General features: G+C 35.0%; 1 protein-coding gene across 2 annotated transcripts in view; it reads left to right on the top strand.

Annotated features, from left to right (window-relative positions):
• The window catches only part of Oatp26F (Organic anion transporting polypeptide 26F), a 250,080-nt gene that overhangs the window by 133,219 nt on the left and 97,444 nt on the right, over positions 1–19,417 (top strand). For both annotated transcript variants that reach the window (XM_090407707.1, XM_090407708.1), the window contains 2 exons: positions 17,004–17,103; positions 17,184–17,305. In XM_090407707.1, the coding sequence (XP_090263833.1) occupies positions 17,004–17,103; positions 17,184–17,305 (222 nt within the window). The remainder of the gene's footprint in view (positions 1–17,003; positions 17,104–17,183; positions 17,306–19,417) is intronic.

Raw genomic sequence — 19,417 nt, 5'->3', positions numbered from 1 at the left:
CCGATTACCTACCAGCTATATGTTTGAATACTTGTATACCTTAACATGCAATAATCTTACGTGCGCAAATAAATGTGAAAGTTTGCAAATTCTATTCTATTGTATTCATCGTTGCATATTTGTTACTACTAACTATTCCAAAAATATCATTAAAATATTTAGAAAATAGATTTGATGTATTCAGAGTTCCTTGCGTAAAATATAGCACCTTTTTCGTCTTTTTTTTTTTTAAATCAAACCTGCAGTCTTAATATTACGGACTCTTGGTGAATACATAAGTTTCTCTGGTATAGCAGTTCTGTAGAAAATTTTCGGTAATGAGACCACATATAATGAGTTGAATAAAATAAACAAATATAACCCTACAATATTACGGACTCTGTTTGACCTCCCTCTACTTGAATATGAACTCGTTTTATATGAATAGAGTAATTTTTATTTTATTTTTTTTTGAGCTACGTTTCGTTTAAGGGAAGTTCTATTTATATCATCACTAGGGTGACCAACTCTCCCGTATTTCCCCAGAAACTCCCGTATTTTAGCTAATTTTTTTGAATCATCCCAGTTCCCGTATTGATCTTCAAATACTCCCGTATTTTTCATAATCAATCATTGTTGTTAATTTTTCAATGTATATTATAACCGCCAAATACAATTTGACACTAATATCGATAGTTTGGAAAATTCTAATCGATACAATTCTGTTCCAACGAATATGCATGGGTGTTCGGGCAAAGGTGTTATATCGTTGCGTTGATCTTGTAATCTTTAATAATCGATACCCATTCGGAATAATCAAATGTTGGTAGCGATTTTCGATATACACTTCCGGATTTTGTTTGTCTGTTTCCTATCTTGCGTTCTTACCAGTCGTTGTGTCTGCATTCATTCTCGAAGTATCTTCAGTATCCTTGAACATCGAGTGCAATTAGTATATTTTCGTGATGGATAGTGATGGTGAAACAGAAAGTAATAATGTAAAAAGGCAACCAAAAAATCAACAAGAAAATCAATGTTCCAAACCTTGGTAAAATTTTAGGCTTTGTGTTAAGTATTCCAGGCTCAAATGCCCACACTGAGAGAATGTTCTCAATGACGAACAATAAATGGACAGATCAGAGAAATCAAAGTGGCTTAGAATTAATTAAATTAGAACTAATGGTAGTGATCAAATTTGATTGCGATTGTAAAGAGTTTTTGGAGTTTGCACAAGGAGACAAGAAAATCAAAGCTGCTGCAGCATCTGTTGGTAAATATAAATAAGTTTAATCTAAGAAGTATGGATATTTTAATTGTATGTAAGTATAAATGTTTAAAATTATATTAAATATTTTGATGTGCTATAATTTAAATTGCTATTTGTATATATTAAATTTAAACCATCCTATCAATTAATGTAGGATTCACGTCCCAAAAATTTCGCTAAAATTTGTCGTGATCCAATCTCCCTTGTTTTCATGTTCAAAAGTTGGTCACCCTAATCAACACACTTTGTCCATTTGTTTCCAAAATATCTGAAAATCACAGAATGGAAAACAGTTATCGAATTATGTTTTTAGGATTGCTTGGCATTAATAAATCTGTTACCTTTTAGAAATGTTTTTCACTTCCGGTAACAAAGAAGCGTATCTAATCGTCAAATATGGAGATACTTATTAATATGGAGTACTCCTCTACATATGAGAATCTATTTTAGTCAGAAAAAAAAAAACTTTTCTGAACTGCATTTCATCAGCTTAAATTGCACACTTTTGCCAAAGTTTATTCTTCCCGGAGTTATGAATGGTCATCCAGAGTTCGGACACTTTTAACTGAGGATCTTTGATCATTAAATTGCCTACAAATTTAAATCTTTAAATTTCTAAGAGTCGTACTGCATGTTCATATGATATTCTTTCCAATCTTAGAACAACATTTAATAAAAACACGTCAACAACTCTGAATTGTTGGACATGTAAAAATAACCGAGAAACTAAATGCATATAGTTTTATTAGCTCAACATTTGCCTAAATCTCATTATGCTTAATTGACTAATCTCGTGCAGATCGCAGATATGTACCTATCATCTCATGTACACTGTCCTAAAGTCTTAGGTCGCAGATCGAAATTCAGGTTTAAAATAAAAAAAAAGCATGTATAATCTTAATATGAAGCATTCCTCCACATATGACCTAAAATGCAGTAGGCTGTTCTGTCAATATGCGATGTTTCACATGAGATATCCTGCTGTTTCTGATAGGAAAAATTGCTGTATCTTGCGCATCTCACCAACTCATCCTGCAAACGTTTCGAATTGGGTTATGATTTAGTTCCAAACCAATCATTGCTACCATCGGTGCCAAATTGTCTTCAAATCGCATCTTTAGGCATCAGATTTGCGATTGCGACAACTGTCCTGTTGATGCGCGTTAGACTGTCTTAAAAAAGTATATCGCAGTATGACTTGGGTGATTGTAGGAACAAAAGATAATACATTTTCCGATACATCACGAAAAGTATTCCAATACTACAATGCTTTATAGAACTCGAGAAGATGTAATTCTTTTAGAAGCGTTTATAGGACTTTCGCGAGATCCAGAGTCTTCCTTTGAAATAACGAGTAATAATGAGTGGAGATCTGTCGCTCTAGAAAAATTTTTCACTTCTCCGGAATCTGCTGTTATGGAAACTTACAACACCACTGTAATAGTCGCTGAGCATCAACACTTAAGATCATAGGTTTGTTTCCGTTTTTCATAAAATACTTCAGATGCGATACCTTACATATAATGCAGATGTGAGTTGCTTTTCGGTAGTTGATTCTAAAGACCTTTTGCTATCCACTTACGTATAATCTTCCTGTCAGTGGTCCGGAATATCCAGAAACTCTGAAATCCGCCGAGCATTTTCAGACTTGCAGTAAAGTATCGAATCATTTCCATTTCATTTCTACTTGTATACCATTGCGCTATAAACCTATCCTTCCTCTACTTCCCTTCATCTCTTACTAGCAGCTATATTTGTGTATCATCTGTTTATGCACTATCCCAAACACATCGCTCTTTTCCCTAACCTAGTCCTGCCTACAAAATTCTTGCATAAGCACAAACAGGGTTTATACCTAGTCAAATGATACTTGACGAAACCATTCGGTTATGCAGATACATATTGAAAATAATAAATACTAAGCAAAGTACATATGCGCAATACGAATAGAAAACTGGTCGTGTGGGGTACAAAGTGATGTCGTGTTATTTTCCATTAATGTATTAAGCTGAATAATCTGTTACGGCCATATAACTTGGCTTACATTAACGTGAGTTTATTAGAAAAGGAAGGTTAATCCTCTCCTTCTCTCTCTCTCCATAATCAGCTGTGTTGTCTGATAATATCAAACATAGTAGAATTATGCCTGGTGTGTCATTCTCTGGTAGGTTTCTTTATTTTCTAGGACCGAAAAATCAGCGTACAGCTTATATTTGTTGAATAAAGTCTGGTTCATCCACGATATGAACCAGACTCGAAAAGCTCTTATAAAGATTTCTCGCATCCTAGACGGATTTAAACCAAGATGTTTCCTACCGAAGATAACGTGAAGAATCTACCGAGGCAAGGGAGTTACCGAGACGCTTTTGCAGGAGGGGGGGGAAAAAGGAAACATCCTATCGTTTTCATAATGAGACCGTTAATTCACTTTCAGATGAAAAGTTCCGGATATGAAAAATACGGAGGTACTTTGGTGATGCATGTAAAAAAAACTGGATTGCACTATGTAACACAAAACTAACTCCTACTTGTAAAATTGAAAGCGGATGATGAAAATTCCAGCTAGTGTTGCTTATTTAATCATTATAATCATCATTTAAATTATCTGGTAATAGCAATCAATGCTTGACTAACCTTGATGATAAACAAAATATATTTTTGTCACCAAAATCTACTCAGCAATCAATACGTTCTCGAATTTTGGATGTTGTCCCTAAGAGATCCCTAAACATACCTCTGGAGAAAGCAGTTAGTTTGATTAATGATTTCTGGCTCACCAATCCACTCCACCCTTTCATAAGAACGTACAGTTCGATTGCTTGCATCTTACAGATATCTCCATGGTTAACATTTTTTATATATCATGACATTTTTTTCCCTACTCATTCATTCATTTCTTCTACTGTTATCTTTTGGAACAGTGCTCTCTCTCTCTCGTTCACTCTCTATGTATTTCCTAAAGAGTACAAGCTACAGATCTTCACTGTTAACGAATTTCTTCTTTCTCCTTAGCTTTCTAGCCACACGGTATTAATATTTAGTACTAAATTTCATGCTGAGATAGCAGGGCTTTTTCGGCAGGAAGCTTGGGTTTTACTTTCAGCATAAAGGCGATTCGGCCAAAGAAAACACTCACTTTACAGACAAAAAATATTAGTTGGGGAGGGTGACAGATGGAGTTGCGAGTAGATGGTGGATAGTGGCCTTGTGTGCTAATGGAAGATTAAGGAATGTTGACAGTGGATTAGATTGGCCTCCTCGGAGGTGTCACGTATCTGTGTAAGGACTTACTATTTTAAAAATGCGTTTTGCTTTGTGAGTTTGTGGATGGAAAAAATCCTTCGGTCGCTGTCTAACATAGCCGCTAACTTAGCTTTACCTGTAAAAAGGTCTAATAAAATTTAAAAATAATAAAATAATAAAATTTCATAATATGCCTCCTATGAGGCATGTTATGCAATTCATTCAAAACGTATTATAGAGTTAACACCTCGTCATTGCGCTACTGTTATAACAAAAATGCAATTATTATTATTACATTAACTCTTCTAAAGTCAAAGACTTGTTTGACTCCAGAAGAATCATTGTAATAATTGTTATAAATAAATAATATAACAAATGTTAATGTTACCAGAAGATACCATTAACAATGACACTGGCGGAAAGTCAACAGACACCATATTGTGCGAAACAAACTAGCCATGGCGCCCACCTTAATAAGATGTAGGACTTCCTTTCGCTGCAATGATTGCAGCAATCCTGTGGGGCATGCTTTCCACAATTGTATGATAGCAATCAATGGGAATTTTTTACTATTCTTCCTGTAGACATGTAATGAGGCAGACGTCCCTTGCCCTCACCCGACGCTCCAGTTCGTCCCACAGATTGACAGTCACAGACCACGCAGTTATAGCAGCAGCCGTATGACACGGTCTTGCTGAAAGAGACAATCGTCAATTCCATAGAAACGTCACAAAATAGGAAGCATTGCATTGTCTAGAACAGCGCTTCCCAAACTGTGGACCGCGGCCCCCTTGGGGGCCGTAGGTTTTGTTGAGGGGGGCCGCGAAATAATGAAAACAAATTTAAAATGGTTTAAGACTAAGTAGATTTTTTTATTTTAAAAGAAACGTATTTAACTTTTATTATTTATTATTTCTTTTTTGTTATTTGTTATATTTTAATGGAAAAATTCACACATTGGTGTTGGTTCACAAACTTTGCTTTCTGCGTATTTCGGCGCTTAATGAATATTAGTAAATATTGCTTATTCATATGTTTCATTTCAAAGCAGTGGTTAACTGTATTTACTTCGAATACTCTCCAGGGAAACTCCAAATCTTCCTGTCCCTTTCATTAATCAGGGACTGTTGACTTTATATACATATCAAAACTCGTTTTATATTATCACTGTCATCCGAGCTAGTTTTCTGTTACCAATAAAAGTTTCGCATATACTTCACACATGAAAAAAAGCTTAAACAAGTTCATGTGGGGAGATAGTAACTCCCTTGCAGTGGTAACACGCCCTCCCTAACAGCCACTATACTGTAGAGGCAATAAAAACAAGTACTTTTATTATGCCAGTGAATAAGATATGAGGAGTCTGTGTAATATATTTCACAACAAATAGTGCAATTAGAGACAACTGGGATAAAAACACACTAATTAATGAATCACATGTCCCCTCATACAGAAACTATGCTGTATAGACTGAAACAAAACCATATGTTGCATGGGCAAACACAGTATCTAACTAATAACTATTGTTATTAATTAGATGTGTGTGAGTTCGATTTCCCAAGGCAGCAATAAAATTAAACCGAACGTGTTAAAATTCGTAAAAGTGTTAAAACTATGTAATATATATATATAAAGAATGTTATGGCAGTTTCACATATGGAATTCGGTTGAAGAGAGTTAGCATTTCAACTCAATTGTCAGCTATGCTTTTATCTTTCGGTTGCGCGATCTTTTGTTAATACCGCACCAATCATATGCACGTTTTAATAACCTGCCTTTGCCGTCTGTTTCGCGTTAGGCTTAATTACCGTAAAGGTAGCAAAGTCACAAAAGAGAAAAATGTTCCTGGTCCGGGATTTCCCTTATTCAGGTAATATTCACTAATTTCATGTTATCAGTCTGTGGTGTGCCAGTATCGGTAAGTGGTGATATTATTTGATCTATTCTACGTTAAAAAATTTAACCCTGAGATGGATAAGTGGCTGATAAAAAAATAAAAAAAATCCCGCGAACAATCAGAAAAAAGCAGAAACTGACTTAAAAAAAAGGACAGTATTTCATATTTTACCAGAACAGCCCGCATCGTCTTCAGAACCAAACGGTAAGAGGCAAAAAATGTAATATATGCATTTGATTTTTGCAATATTCGCTGTGTATGTTTTGTATTGAATATAAATACAATAAATATTATAATAATATATCTCCCTATTACGATTTTTTTCGAGGGGGGACGTGAAATATTTTAATTTTTGCAAAGGGGGCCCTGACATCCAGAAGTTTGGGAAGGACTGGTCTAGAATGTACAGATACCTCTTGGCAGTAGCGTAGCTAGAGCTGTTGCGCCCGGGGAGGTCCCTGAGTTTGCTGCCCTACACACACCAATACACATCAAAAATACTACTAAAAATCAAAACGACGTATAGGGAAATAAATTAAAACACTGTGTTTATTTTTGAAGTAAAACTTTAATTTCAACATTCTAAAATGTTATTTTTCTTGCTTTTCTGTTAGCAAAATCGTCGATGACATTGGCGAAGTCTATTTCATAGTAATGTACGCAATTCTTAATCACTTTTAATTTAGGAAAACACCTCTCACAACTAGCAACACTTACAGCAATTGCGAAGAAAATTCGCAGTAGTATTACAATATTTGGAACCGAGTTCTCGAGACTAATTTTAGAATTAACTGCAAAAGTTCAAAATGGTTTAAAGTGTCGTCGCCCGAGGTGGATCGCCCCCTCCGCACCCCTCCCCCCTAGCTACGCCGCTGCCTCTTGGGGTTCAGTGTTCGTGGCACCACAGAACTAGGATCATACCACCAGCTCCAAACTTCATATTTGGGGCTATGCCTGGTAAGTGATGTTCACCGGGCATCCGCCACACACCCAGACCCATCTGCTCAGTAGAGGTGTAGCATGATTTGTTGCTCCAGCTTTCTAAGCTTACACATCCCACTGTACATGCTCTTTGCACCACAGAAAATGACACTGCATGTTAAATATTCCTGCGGAGGTTTCTGTGGTTAAGAAGTTCAATATAGTTATTCCGGTTTTGTGACCACATGTTTATTAAAGAAAACTGTTTTTAAAACTAAACAAGTATCAAAAAACAACACACGCCAAGTTTCGTTAGTCGTAAGACTAACTTCTTCAGGGGTAAAGAGGACTAACAGTTTAAAGCGCAAACTATAAGAAATTACGAAAAAACAACACTACATGTTAGTTCAGGTAATGTAGGACTTTAATATTGCGGTCCAACCATGTAAACCCATGTTGTGAAACATTCAAAACCGAGGTTCTGAATGTTTCACAATCAATGCTCAGAACTCTGCATGGTGGTTTTTACATATTATATTTCGTAACTCCCTATGGTCACATTCGGTGAGTGTTCTGGGTCATCCAAAGTGGGTAGCACTTGCAGTTGACTCCCTCCACTTCCATCTCAGTATGGTATGGTATCACTGATTGTTGACCTGGGATGGCCCAATTTGTCAACAATTTGCCCAATAGATAGGCATGAAACATGGAATCCTATCATAATGCCTCTTTAAACTTCGTCGGTTCCCTTCTTGCAGCCATTTTACACCCGGGCACAGTTGCACTGACTTGGGAGCATCATATTCCTCCAATTTATTCTGGCTATAAACATGTGACTCATTACATGGGACGATGCACCTGAATTAGAAAAGATGTATTTAAACGTCACTTACACAGTGTTGGATTCTAATTATGTAGAAAATAGAATAAATGTTGTTTGATTCAGAATCCAACATGACTTTCCGTCACAAGAACTATATTTGTAAATATTATTTGGTGTAAATAACATATATTATAAATTAATATCATATAACTACCTTAATTATGTCAAATATTTAATTGCTTAATCAAAGAAATGTTTTAATGGTAAATAGATTCTGTATTAAATATTATTAAGCTGTTTTGTCAATATTGTAAGAATTTATATTTGTAATTTAACTACGCATTTATTGGAATGCAAATATTCTATTTATTCTTTTCATGAAAGTTAACGTTATGTAATAACTGAATGTAGTTATATAACCTAATGTAACATTCGCGAGAATGTTTACGTCTATCGGTTGTCATAGAGACGCGTGGAAATAAACGAGCGCGTGTGAGGGGAGCGTTTGTAGAGGAGAAGAGAAAAATAGATACGTAGTAGTAAGTCGGAACGGAACTTTGGAACTATAAGGTAGCAAGGAAGTAAACTAAAGAAGTAGAAGTAATTAAAAGATTCCTAAGGATAGGAGTTGAGTAGATATTTTTTTTATAAGTGAATCTTATAGTTGGCTGAAAGCAAAATCAGCCGTAGTAATAAAAGGAAATTATTGCGTAATCGGATAATTAGAGAACTGGACATTCAACGAAGAATTCTGAATAAATCCAGTCAGTCTACAATTACGACTTATTTCTATACTACGAAAAAAGGAATTGTACGGAGTTAAACTAGTTGATGAATGAAAAATAAGAATAATTAATGTACTTTATAGTTGTTATCTGGAGTTTTTGAAGCGCGATTAGTAATGTTTTAGTTATTTAGTGTCTCGCAAGTGTGATAAATACAATTTGAAAGTGTGCTCACAAAATATTGGAAGTACTGAAGATTATTTCTGGTAAGGACAGTCATATTAGTTTATTTCAGTGTATGAAGATTTAAGTATTAGTTCCGTTGCGCTGTTTCTAACATTAACTGTAGCATACCTTCGAGGCTGAGAGTTGAAAATATAGACAATGAAATGATATCTGCCGTGGTTAGTGCCTGTTATGAGTCAATCGTAGAGTGTAGTTGAGAGATACAAGGAAACTGATTAATTAAGAATTTCTATTGTAATAAGTTGGGTATAGGAACTTTGTGATTCTGAAACTGTGAATTTGTATGTGAAAGTTTGGAAGATTGGATTAATATGAATGACTTGACTTGATATGCTAACTTGACTGGTTTGTCATATTTAGAAGTGGAATTTATGTAATTGTTATATAACCATATATTAAATGTTTTGTTTGTTAATTTAAATATTGTGTTTGCCTGAATTTCTTTTTACTGCACCGTTCACAAAAATTCGGATCTAGCGGGAATCCCAGAAGGAAAGAAAATAAATACCATCGGCCTGAATGAGTGAAAAGACTGCTAACTAATTTTGAATTAATCCTACTAATTCATATAGACTTATCTAAGGATAGAGTGGCGCAGTATAATAGAAATTTCTCTACCCTTAGATCAGTGATTAATTTGCAATTAGCTTTCCTTATTTGATGAAAGTGACTTTTAGCAAGATGGCGGATTCGAACGTCAAGAGAACACGTCACGACACGTCAGTGTCGTGACGTGACACTGACATATATGTAAAATACTTGGTCTCATGTGCTTCATCACATGTTCTAGCAACTATTTAAGAATGCTGCTAGGCAATAATCCTATTTTTCCCATTGATTGATGGGAAAAACAGAGGCATATGCCATAATTTGTACTGGCTTGTAGAAAATAGTTCCCCTTGCCATTAATGCCAGCATCTCTGAAAACCTTTTCAAGTGCTATGTTAAATAGTAAGCAAGCTAAGCCATCCCCTTGACACACCCCATTATATATATATATGTATATATATAAAATAAGTTTAATGACTATATATTTATATATATATATATATAAATATATATTAATATATATATATTTATAAATATATATATATTTAATGTATATATATATATATATATATATATATATATATATATATATATATATATATATATATATATTAAGGGTAAATATTAAGATTAGTGATCAGAGCTTATACCCACCTTTACCACGAGTTGCCTTGGTCTTGCACTACCTGTAGGATCAGCTAGACTTGCATCACTTGCAGGTGCAAATTTGACTTGTTTGTCTGTTTGCTTACTTGGGAAATGGAGTAAAACCAGGTTTAAAATTGCTTGGTATTTTTAACATTTATTATACCCAAGGTTTAACTAAAGCAATAAGTTTTTTATGCAGAATCTGTAGTTCCTCCATTGCAATAAATAAGTTAGCTCTTGTATACGGCTCTAAAATCTATGAAAAAGTGGCGTGTTTCAGTTCCAAATTCATTACATTTTTCAAGTAATTGGCGCATTTTGCAGCAGACATTAAGCTCAAGGATCGCATTAACTTGGATTTTATTTTCCCGAGTTCAGTTCAATTTATGTTTTATAATATACAAAGTGTAATATAACATTTATATTCATTGAAAAAAGTCAAATTAAAAACAGTTTTACCTATGTTCCTTTTTTATTTAAAGTACATATTTATATTACACTTTTTCAGAACTTGGCTGACTATTATGATGGGGGGGGCATCAAAATCTCTGAGGCGTTGAGGTGGGGCATGATCCAAAAATGTTGGGAAACATCCTTGATGGAATTCACACTGATAATCCAATAACATTCTCTACATAGGGATAAAGTCTCTTAAATAGAATGTTAGAGAAAATTTATAAGTTGTACATTAGTAAATTAATTCCTCTATAGTTAGAACACATCATTAGATCACCTTTCTTATGGATGGAGTATGTGATGCTCAGATTCCATTCATCTGGAATTGTTTCATTAATCCAGATTTTGTTGATAAGTTAACATAGCTGCTTGAAGTATTCTGTACCTGCACTTTTACTTAATTCTGCTTGTATCCTATCAATTCCTGGGGCCTTATTGTTCTTAAGTTTTTGAATAGCTGCCTCCACTTCTGCATCTGTTGGTACTGAGAGTCAAGTGCTTCTAGATCTTGACTCTCTTCCATACCATCTAAATGACCAGATATATTTGAATTCAATAGTTCATCAAAATGCTCTGCCCATCTTCCTAATACCATTTCATTTCCACTCAAAATTATACCCTGCATATCCTTACATAACATTGTACTAGGCTGGAAATCTTTCTGACTACTATTTAATTTTCGATAGAAAGATCTGCTTTCATTCATACTTCTGAGATGTTCCATTTCCTTAAGTTCATCCTCATAGTATTTCTTCTTTCTATTCTTATGCAGTTTTTTTTCTTCTTTTCTAGCTAAACTTTTCTAGCTTTTCTTTTCGAGCAATATCCAGGAAAAGGAAAGTCACTAGTGGAGTGCCTCAGGGGTCTGTTTTATGTCCATTACTGTTTAACTTGTATATTAATGATATAGGTGAAGATTTGGATGGAGATATTCAGTTGTTTGCATATGATGCAAAGTTGGGACGAACCATGAAGTGTAGTGAAGATGTTGTGGCCTTACAGGAAGACTTGAATCGAATGATTGGGCACGGAAATGGGGATGTGAGTTCAATGTTGCAAAATGTAAGGTTTTAAAATTTGGAAAACAAAGATGGGATGCAGAATTTATGCCTGGTGAGGCTATATTGTTGGAGGTGGACGAAATAAGAGATCTGGGGGTGATAGTGAATAAGGATCTAAAATTTAGGGGACACATGGCCAAAATTGTGAAGACAACACAAAGGCTTCTGGGAATAATGGGAGGACACTGACATGTAGAAGTAGGGAGATTCTTGTTCCGTTATATAAGGCTTTGATTAGGCCACACATGGACTATTGTGCCCAGATTTGGTCACCGGGTTTTCAGAAGGATGAAGAGATGTTGGAAAGGGTCCAAAAGAGACTGACTAAGGTAGTTTCTGACCTCTGGAATGTCGAGTATGAGGAAAGATTGAGAAGATGTAATTTGCAGAGTCTGGTGGACAGGAGGAAGAGGGAAGATATGATAGAGACCTACAAGTTGGTAAGGGGTTGTTATAGGATCAATGCTGGAGAAGTTTTACAGAGAATAGTGGGAGATCAGGGGAGAACCAGAGGCCATCCCGGGAAACTGTATAAAGAGGGTGTGAGTAGGAGAATGAGAGGCAGATTTTTTTCATGCAGAGTTGTGAATGATTGGAATGCCTTGCCTGAGAATGTGGTGTCTGGAAGGAGTTTGAGTGTGTTTAAAACACGGTATGATGAGCTGTGTGTGTGATAAAAGGACCTCCCAGATGAGTCTTTGACTCCATGAAGTCTTGGGGTGGTAATAATAATAATAATAATAAACAATATTCCTCCACAGCTTTACGAGTGTGGTTCCTTTGCTGCATTTGCTTATATGCCTCATTTTTTAATACAGACACACATTCGACATCAAACCAATGGTTATAACTCTACTGACTTTTCCTAATACTATGACTGCTGTTGTCACTATGACATCACTAAGAATATCCCAAGCTTCATTAACCCTCTCACCAATGGTTAGACCAGACAGGTCTTTTGCTGATTCTCTCACCATATTTGGCTTTAACTTCTAATTCCTTCAATCTTTCCTTATTAAACTTTCTTGCATGGGATCCATATATCTTCCTTGCATTAGAGATTCTGCTTCAAATCTTTGATATAATCATAATCAAATAGTGATCAGAATTAATATTTGCTCCTCTGCAGGGTCTAACATCCATCAAATTAGATAGGTGTCTTGCATCTATTAAAAGATGATAAATTTAGTTAAAGGTTTCTCCATCAGGAGACCTCCAGGTCATTTTATGAATATCTTTAGAATTAAACATTGTACTACTGATAACCATATTTCTTTAAGAAGCAAAGTTGATCAATCTAGTCCCATTATCAGTAGTCTCATTATGTAAACTATATTTCCCAGTGGTTGCCCTGTGTGTGTGTATCCTCTCTGCCTATCTTGGCATTACATCCCTCTTTGAACACTGGTTGCCATGTGTGTATCCCCTCTGCCTATCTTGGCATTACATCCCTCTTTGAACATTCCCCATAGATTTTATCTAATTCATCATAAAACAACCCTTTTTCAGCATCATTCTTTTCTTCAGTTGGAGCATGTACACAGATAAAACTGCAGTTAAAAAAACTGTCCTTTGATGCGTAATCTACACATTCAAGGTGAGTTTGCTTTGAAGTCCATGATAATATGTTTTATCCTCTTGTTTACAATGAAACCTGTTCCAAACATGTGATCTTTCTTTTGGCAGCTATAAAAAATAATATGATTTTTCTTTTCCATAATCCCCTTTCCTGTCCATCTCATTTGTTGTATAGCCATAACAAGTATCCTGTATTTATCCAATTGCTCCAGCAGCATTTTTAGAGCTCCAGATCGGTAAAGAGAAAGTATGATCCAATGATCCAGTTTTCAAATCCTTAAGTTCATCTGCCATTTTGCCACCATTTAGTCCATCCAGCAGTGTTTTTTTTTTTTTTTCTAGGGAGGGGTCATCAGCCCCACACCCAACCTGGAGGACCATGCCTCCATATTTATGAACTCCCAGAGACAGGCTAACCCAGTTATACCCCCAGGCACTGAGTACCCATTTTAGTTGCCTCAAACGACATGCATGGGCTACAGTGGGGCTATTCTTATTCCCCAGTCACCACACCGGGAATTTCCCATTGACACAATGAGAAAAACAAAGGATCTTTCGGAGTTCAATAAAGGGCTTATTGTGGGCACCTGTCTGACTGGTATTTGAAAAAAACTACAGAGCTGACTAGTTTCTTAAAAAGTGAGATATCCCAGATGTTTTTTTTTTTAGAAAAATAATCCTTATTGCTTGAGAGGCATAACCAGTGTGCCCAGTGAGCTGGATTGGTGACTGGTGTCTGATAGGTATCAGAGAGCTGTATATGTGAGCATAGTATCCTGAAAAAGAAAGTCACTAGTGGTGTGCTGCAGGAGTTTGTACTGGGGCCATTGTTGTTTAATTTGTACATTAATGATACTGTGATAAATTTAAGTTCTTTTGCTATGAGATGAGCAAAAGGAAAAGTGACTAAAGAAGGATAACTTTAACAAGTTTTTGATGGTGATGAGGTAACAGAAGAAATAAAAATAGGTAATGAATGATCATTATTGCAAGGATGTGCCATCCTTGTGGAGATATTGCAATGCCAGATGTGACATTGACTAGTGTTAGAATAATAGAGACAGATGAAATTGAAGGTGCTTAGGATATTACAAAACCTTAATGCAAATACAGCAATGGGATTAAATAGGATATCAGCCCATATATTATGATAATAATGTGCAAGGGAATTGCAGCCCCTCTGTCAAGTTGCTTAATTTAATTCTTGGCTATAGAAAGGTGCCAAAGGAATGGAAAAGGGGCAGAATAGTTCCACTGTAGACAGCAGTAGCAAATTGTAGATGAATTACTGTATTTTTTAAGAATATTACAATGTACATTAAATTAGTAATTATAATAAATTTAATTAATGCTTCCAATATTTCAGCAAAGTAAAATTGCCATCATTAAGGAACATAGCACAGTATGATATAAGCATGCAGGCACTAACAATGTAAATGAGACTGAAGCAAGGGAACTAAAGTTAAATCTAAAGCCTTAAGAAGTGCTCTCTAATGCAGTAATGAGAGCCTCCATAGTTCAGTTAATTTGGAAAGACCTGGTTTCGAATTTCATCTATGATGTAAAGAACCTTTATCAGGGTTTTCAGTCAAAGGTGAGTTAGCTGATCTCATATGGTGAAGGGTTTTTAAGCTCCAGAAACTTGGGTTTTTCATCCCTCAAAGCAAACAATAATGGTGGTTTGAAGTTCAGAGGGTGAGTGCTTTCCAAATTTTGGGAAGCTTGATGCAACTAAACAAAATTACCCAACAACCTTGTTGTTGGATAGTTTCTTAAACCTTAGGCAGATTCTAGGAATAAATTTTCATACTTATATTTGCTACAATGCAGTAGAGTGGCTTTCTTCCAGCATATCTTGTGGTGGATGACCAAAGCATAATCAGCAAGCCCTGAATGACTGTAGTGGTGGAATGTACCCTCAGACATATGGAACAGTGGTAGACTGGGGGGGTGGGGGTGGATTTGGGGTTTTAATATTTTTTGAACTTTATGAATATTGTAGTCATTGGATAAGTAGATGTTGAGAATGTGGTCAAGTTGAGTAGCAAGGGCACTGTTATCAGAAATGATTAATTTTGTAGTTATATAGAGTTTTTATAATCACATTGCTGGAGGCGAGGGGGTGCTGCTGCTGAATGTATCTGTAGACAGAGAATACCAGGGATCGATAGGCTGGCATATAATCAAAGTATCCAGGAAAGGGAGGCTATAATTATAAAATGTATAAGTCTATAATTCTAGTTTATACCTCAGTTATAGGCAAATCAGTATCAAAATTTGGAAGAAAATTGCCAATAGGAAGTTAGTAATGATGTGAACTTTTCGTGGAGTACTATCATTGTATCCTGTACACCTCTTGAGGTTGGAGAAGTTGAATCCAGGAGAAGACAGCTGTCTGGTAGGCTACTGCTCAGCTCATTACTTGGGCTACTGCTATTTTATACACTGTAGTATATTACTGATATAGGAATAGATTTAAGTGAGAATATTCAGTTATTTGCTCATGATGAAAGACTTGGTAGAGCAATAATTAATAAGGATGATATAGAGATCCTTTGCAAATAGACTGGTATTTAAATAGACTAGAAGTATAGGCAAGGATAAGGACTACCAGTTTAATGTGGAATTGTATAAAATTATGCACTTTGGGATGAAGAGATCCCAAGATGTGTATCTTTCAGTTCCATTTATGGAACTGAAAGAAATTGATAAGGCCAGAGATTAGAGGTGATTATGAACAAAGAACTGAAGTTTAGAGGATATATTGTAAAGGTTACCAAAATAGCTCATCAGATTACTGAGATGTTGAAGACAGAGAAAAGTTATTTCTCCTCTTTATAAGGCATAATAAGGCCACCTCTGAACTACCGTGAACAGATCTAGTTGCTTGGATTCCTTGGGGATGAAGAAGTGGTGGAGAGGATCTAGAGGCGAGTGGCCAAGATTGCTTAGCCACTCGTCTATAAAGGACAGATTGAAAGTCTATGGGTTACAAATTCTAGTTGATAGAAAAGAAGGGATATGATAGAAAAAGATAAGTTAGTAAACATATAGTTTCAACTAGAATTTGTAACCCATAGACTTTCAATCTATAGACATGGCATGGAAGAAAGAAACATAACCCATAGACATGGCAGATGGAAGAAGAAAACAACATGTCATCCTCTGGAAACTTTGTTAAGAGTATGGTCATTAGCAAGAGAGCGATGACTAGATTTTTTTTTGCTTTTAATTTGGCAAATGGATGGAATGGATTGCTAGAGGCAGCTGAGTGCTTTTTCAATGAATGAGTTAATACCTATCATCCTATCACAAAGTACCTATTAATACTTATCATCCTTCTGAAGAATGACAGGTATTGCAGAATAATGGTTAGTTTGGGCTTTCCACAATGAGTCTTTGGTCTATGGAGATGTCCAAGAAAATAATAATTATGATACTGCTAATCATATTGAAGAAGGTAAGAATGATTAAACAGAACCAGAACTGAAAAACTTATAAATAATATAATTTTAAACCTCTAATATCATTTACACCTTATCTGTTTTAAATTCATAACAAATATAGTAATCAGAATGTGAAAGAAAATATATCTTAAATCTTTTAATAGGCATATATTATACCATGGCTGTTGTAGGACCTGCTGTTGGCTATTTAGTGGGTGGCCAATTCCTCAAAATATATACTGATATTGGAGTGAATCCTAAAGTGTAAGTAGTACACAATATATTCTTTTCAATTTAAATATTGGTGATCTGCTGTAAAAATTAATAATTTCTCTTTCTTGCAGTTTAGGCCTTACAACTGCCAGTAATGTTTGGGTTGGAGCATGGTGGATAGGATTTGTCTTTGCTGCATTTCTTGGTTTTATAATAGCAGTGCCTCTGGCAGCATTCCCAAAAACTCTGCCAGGTAAATTTTCATATTTGTTCTTTATTATTATTATTATTATTATTATTATTACATACCTCTCCATGGAGTCCCATTTCCTCCTGAGGATCATTCCATGGCTATCTTCCATAATTATTTAATTCTATTAAATTTAATTCTACTAAATATTCATAAATTTCATAATTTGTCTAATTACTTTTTATGGATGAGAAGATACCTTATTAAACTCAAAATGTTCTTAGTTTTCTTACCCATGATATCATACATCCAACTCTTCTTCTCTAGTCTTTTTAATAATCTTGATTTTTCATAAACCCAGTTCCTATTTTCCTCCATATAAATTTGGATTAACAAACCATTGTTTTTGTGTGTTTTTTTCTTTTCAATAATCTTTCTGTGGCCTTTCTATTTGCATCCACCTATGAGCCACATTGCAAAAATGTACATTAACCATTTTCCTGTTATATTATTATTATTATTATTATTATTATTCCTGATACCTCCAAGGAGTCCGAAGACCCATCGCGGGAGGACATCTTCAACTGTCTCTACACCTTACCTCTACTACGAATCAACGCCATCTACCGCCCACCTCCAACACCACCACAACTAGTAATTTTTGTCTGTAAATTGCGTGTGTTCTGAAGGGCCGATTTGTATGTATGCGGGATGAAAAACCCGAGTTTCCGGGAGAAAAAACCCTGCTACCTCCGTATGAGATCGGCTAACTCACCATCGATTGAAATCGACCAGATAAAGATTCCTCCCGTCGTGACGAGAATCGAACTTAGGCCTGTTCCAATCGAAGATTGGAACAGGCCTAAGTTCGATTCTCGTCGCGACATATCCACAAGAGAACGTTTAATATGAATAAAAATTTCAAAAAGGCTCTTATAACTAGTACTATCTAAAAGATGTTGCAGAAAAACTAACAGAAAGCTACTTAAATATGATCTTAATACAACATTTTAACTTCCTGTAGCATTAAAAATTATTCATTCCTTCCAAAAGTCCCAACTTAGGGAATAATATCACATTAAGTGAACCTATAACTTACTTAAGCAAAACCAAGTGTATGATGATGAAGATCAGAAAATATGAATATAAATGCAATCATACTAATTATGTCACAATAGATCTTTCAAGTCATGCCTTGAAAACCTTCCACAGGATTAACTGGATAGGTACTGAGTTATTCTTAACATCATGCCAAAACATAGTTTGAATGAAAATTTATGGAGGCCTATGAAACCATAATCAGTCATCCCAGCATCAACAAAATATGGTCTAAATATATCCAGAATATGGTTTGCTTACAATCATCCCTCTTACCAACCATCCATCACTGATCCCTGACCAGCAGTAGTTCTCTCACCTGATACACCAACTACCTCTCTTTTCTTCTCTCTCTAACAAAATGTAGGAACTCCAGTATAACTAAGTCCTTATAGTTCCTGTTGATAAAATATTAAACAACATAAAAACAGGAGCTTAAGCTAATAAATATTTTCAACCTTTTGGTGGTTGTCTGCTGCTCAAACCAAAACCTAGAAGATGCTAAATCTTATTGTTTTCAGATTGTAGGCTACTCTTTGGTTCTTAAAACTAAAACAGCAGGATTTTCCTTCATGTTTTCAACAAAAAAAGGAGGAGGGATTGATGTAATAAGAATTTCCAGCAAAAAAATCAGCACCCCTCCCCTCACAGTTCATATGTCAGGGATAGTTCCAGATGTAGACATACAGTTGAGGAAGACCATTTTTTTTTGTTATTAACTAATTCAATAAAAAATGCTTATATATATATATATATATATATATATATATATATATATATATATATATATATATATATATATATATATATATATATATATATATATATATATATATATAACTTATAAGGCAGAACATCAGAATAAGTTGATAACATTTATTTTAATTGACAACATAACATTTCATCCTAAGGGCATAAGATTTCTTCAGGTGTAAGTAATATACAACTAGTAGAGAAAACAATAAGGACTAACAAAGTGACAACTGTTATGCAGTTATAGAAGAGACCGATGATATTTTAAAAATATTTCTAATTGTTCAGAACATTATGTGTGTTTATGCATTCATGTGAACATGT

This window comes from Typopeltis vanoorti, chromosome 17 (assembly GCF_054136105.1).
Source record: "Typopeltis vanoorti isolate ZY-2024b chromosome 17, IOZ_Tvanoo_1.0, whole genome shotgun sequence".
NCBI lineage: Eukaryota > Metazoa > Arthropoda > Arachnida > Uropygi > Thelyphonidae > Typopeltis > Typopeltis vanoorti.
The sequence above is the reverse complement of the archived record's forward strand: the minus strand, read 5'-3'. Positions and strand labels throughout refer to the sequence as shown.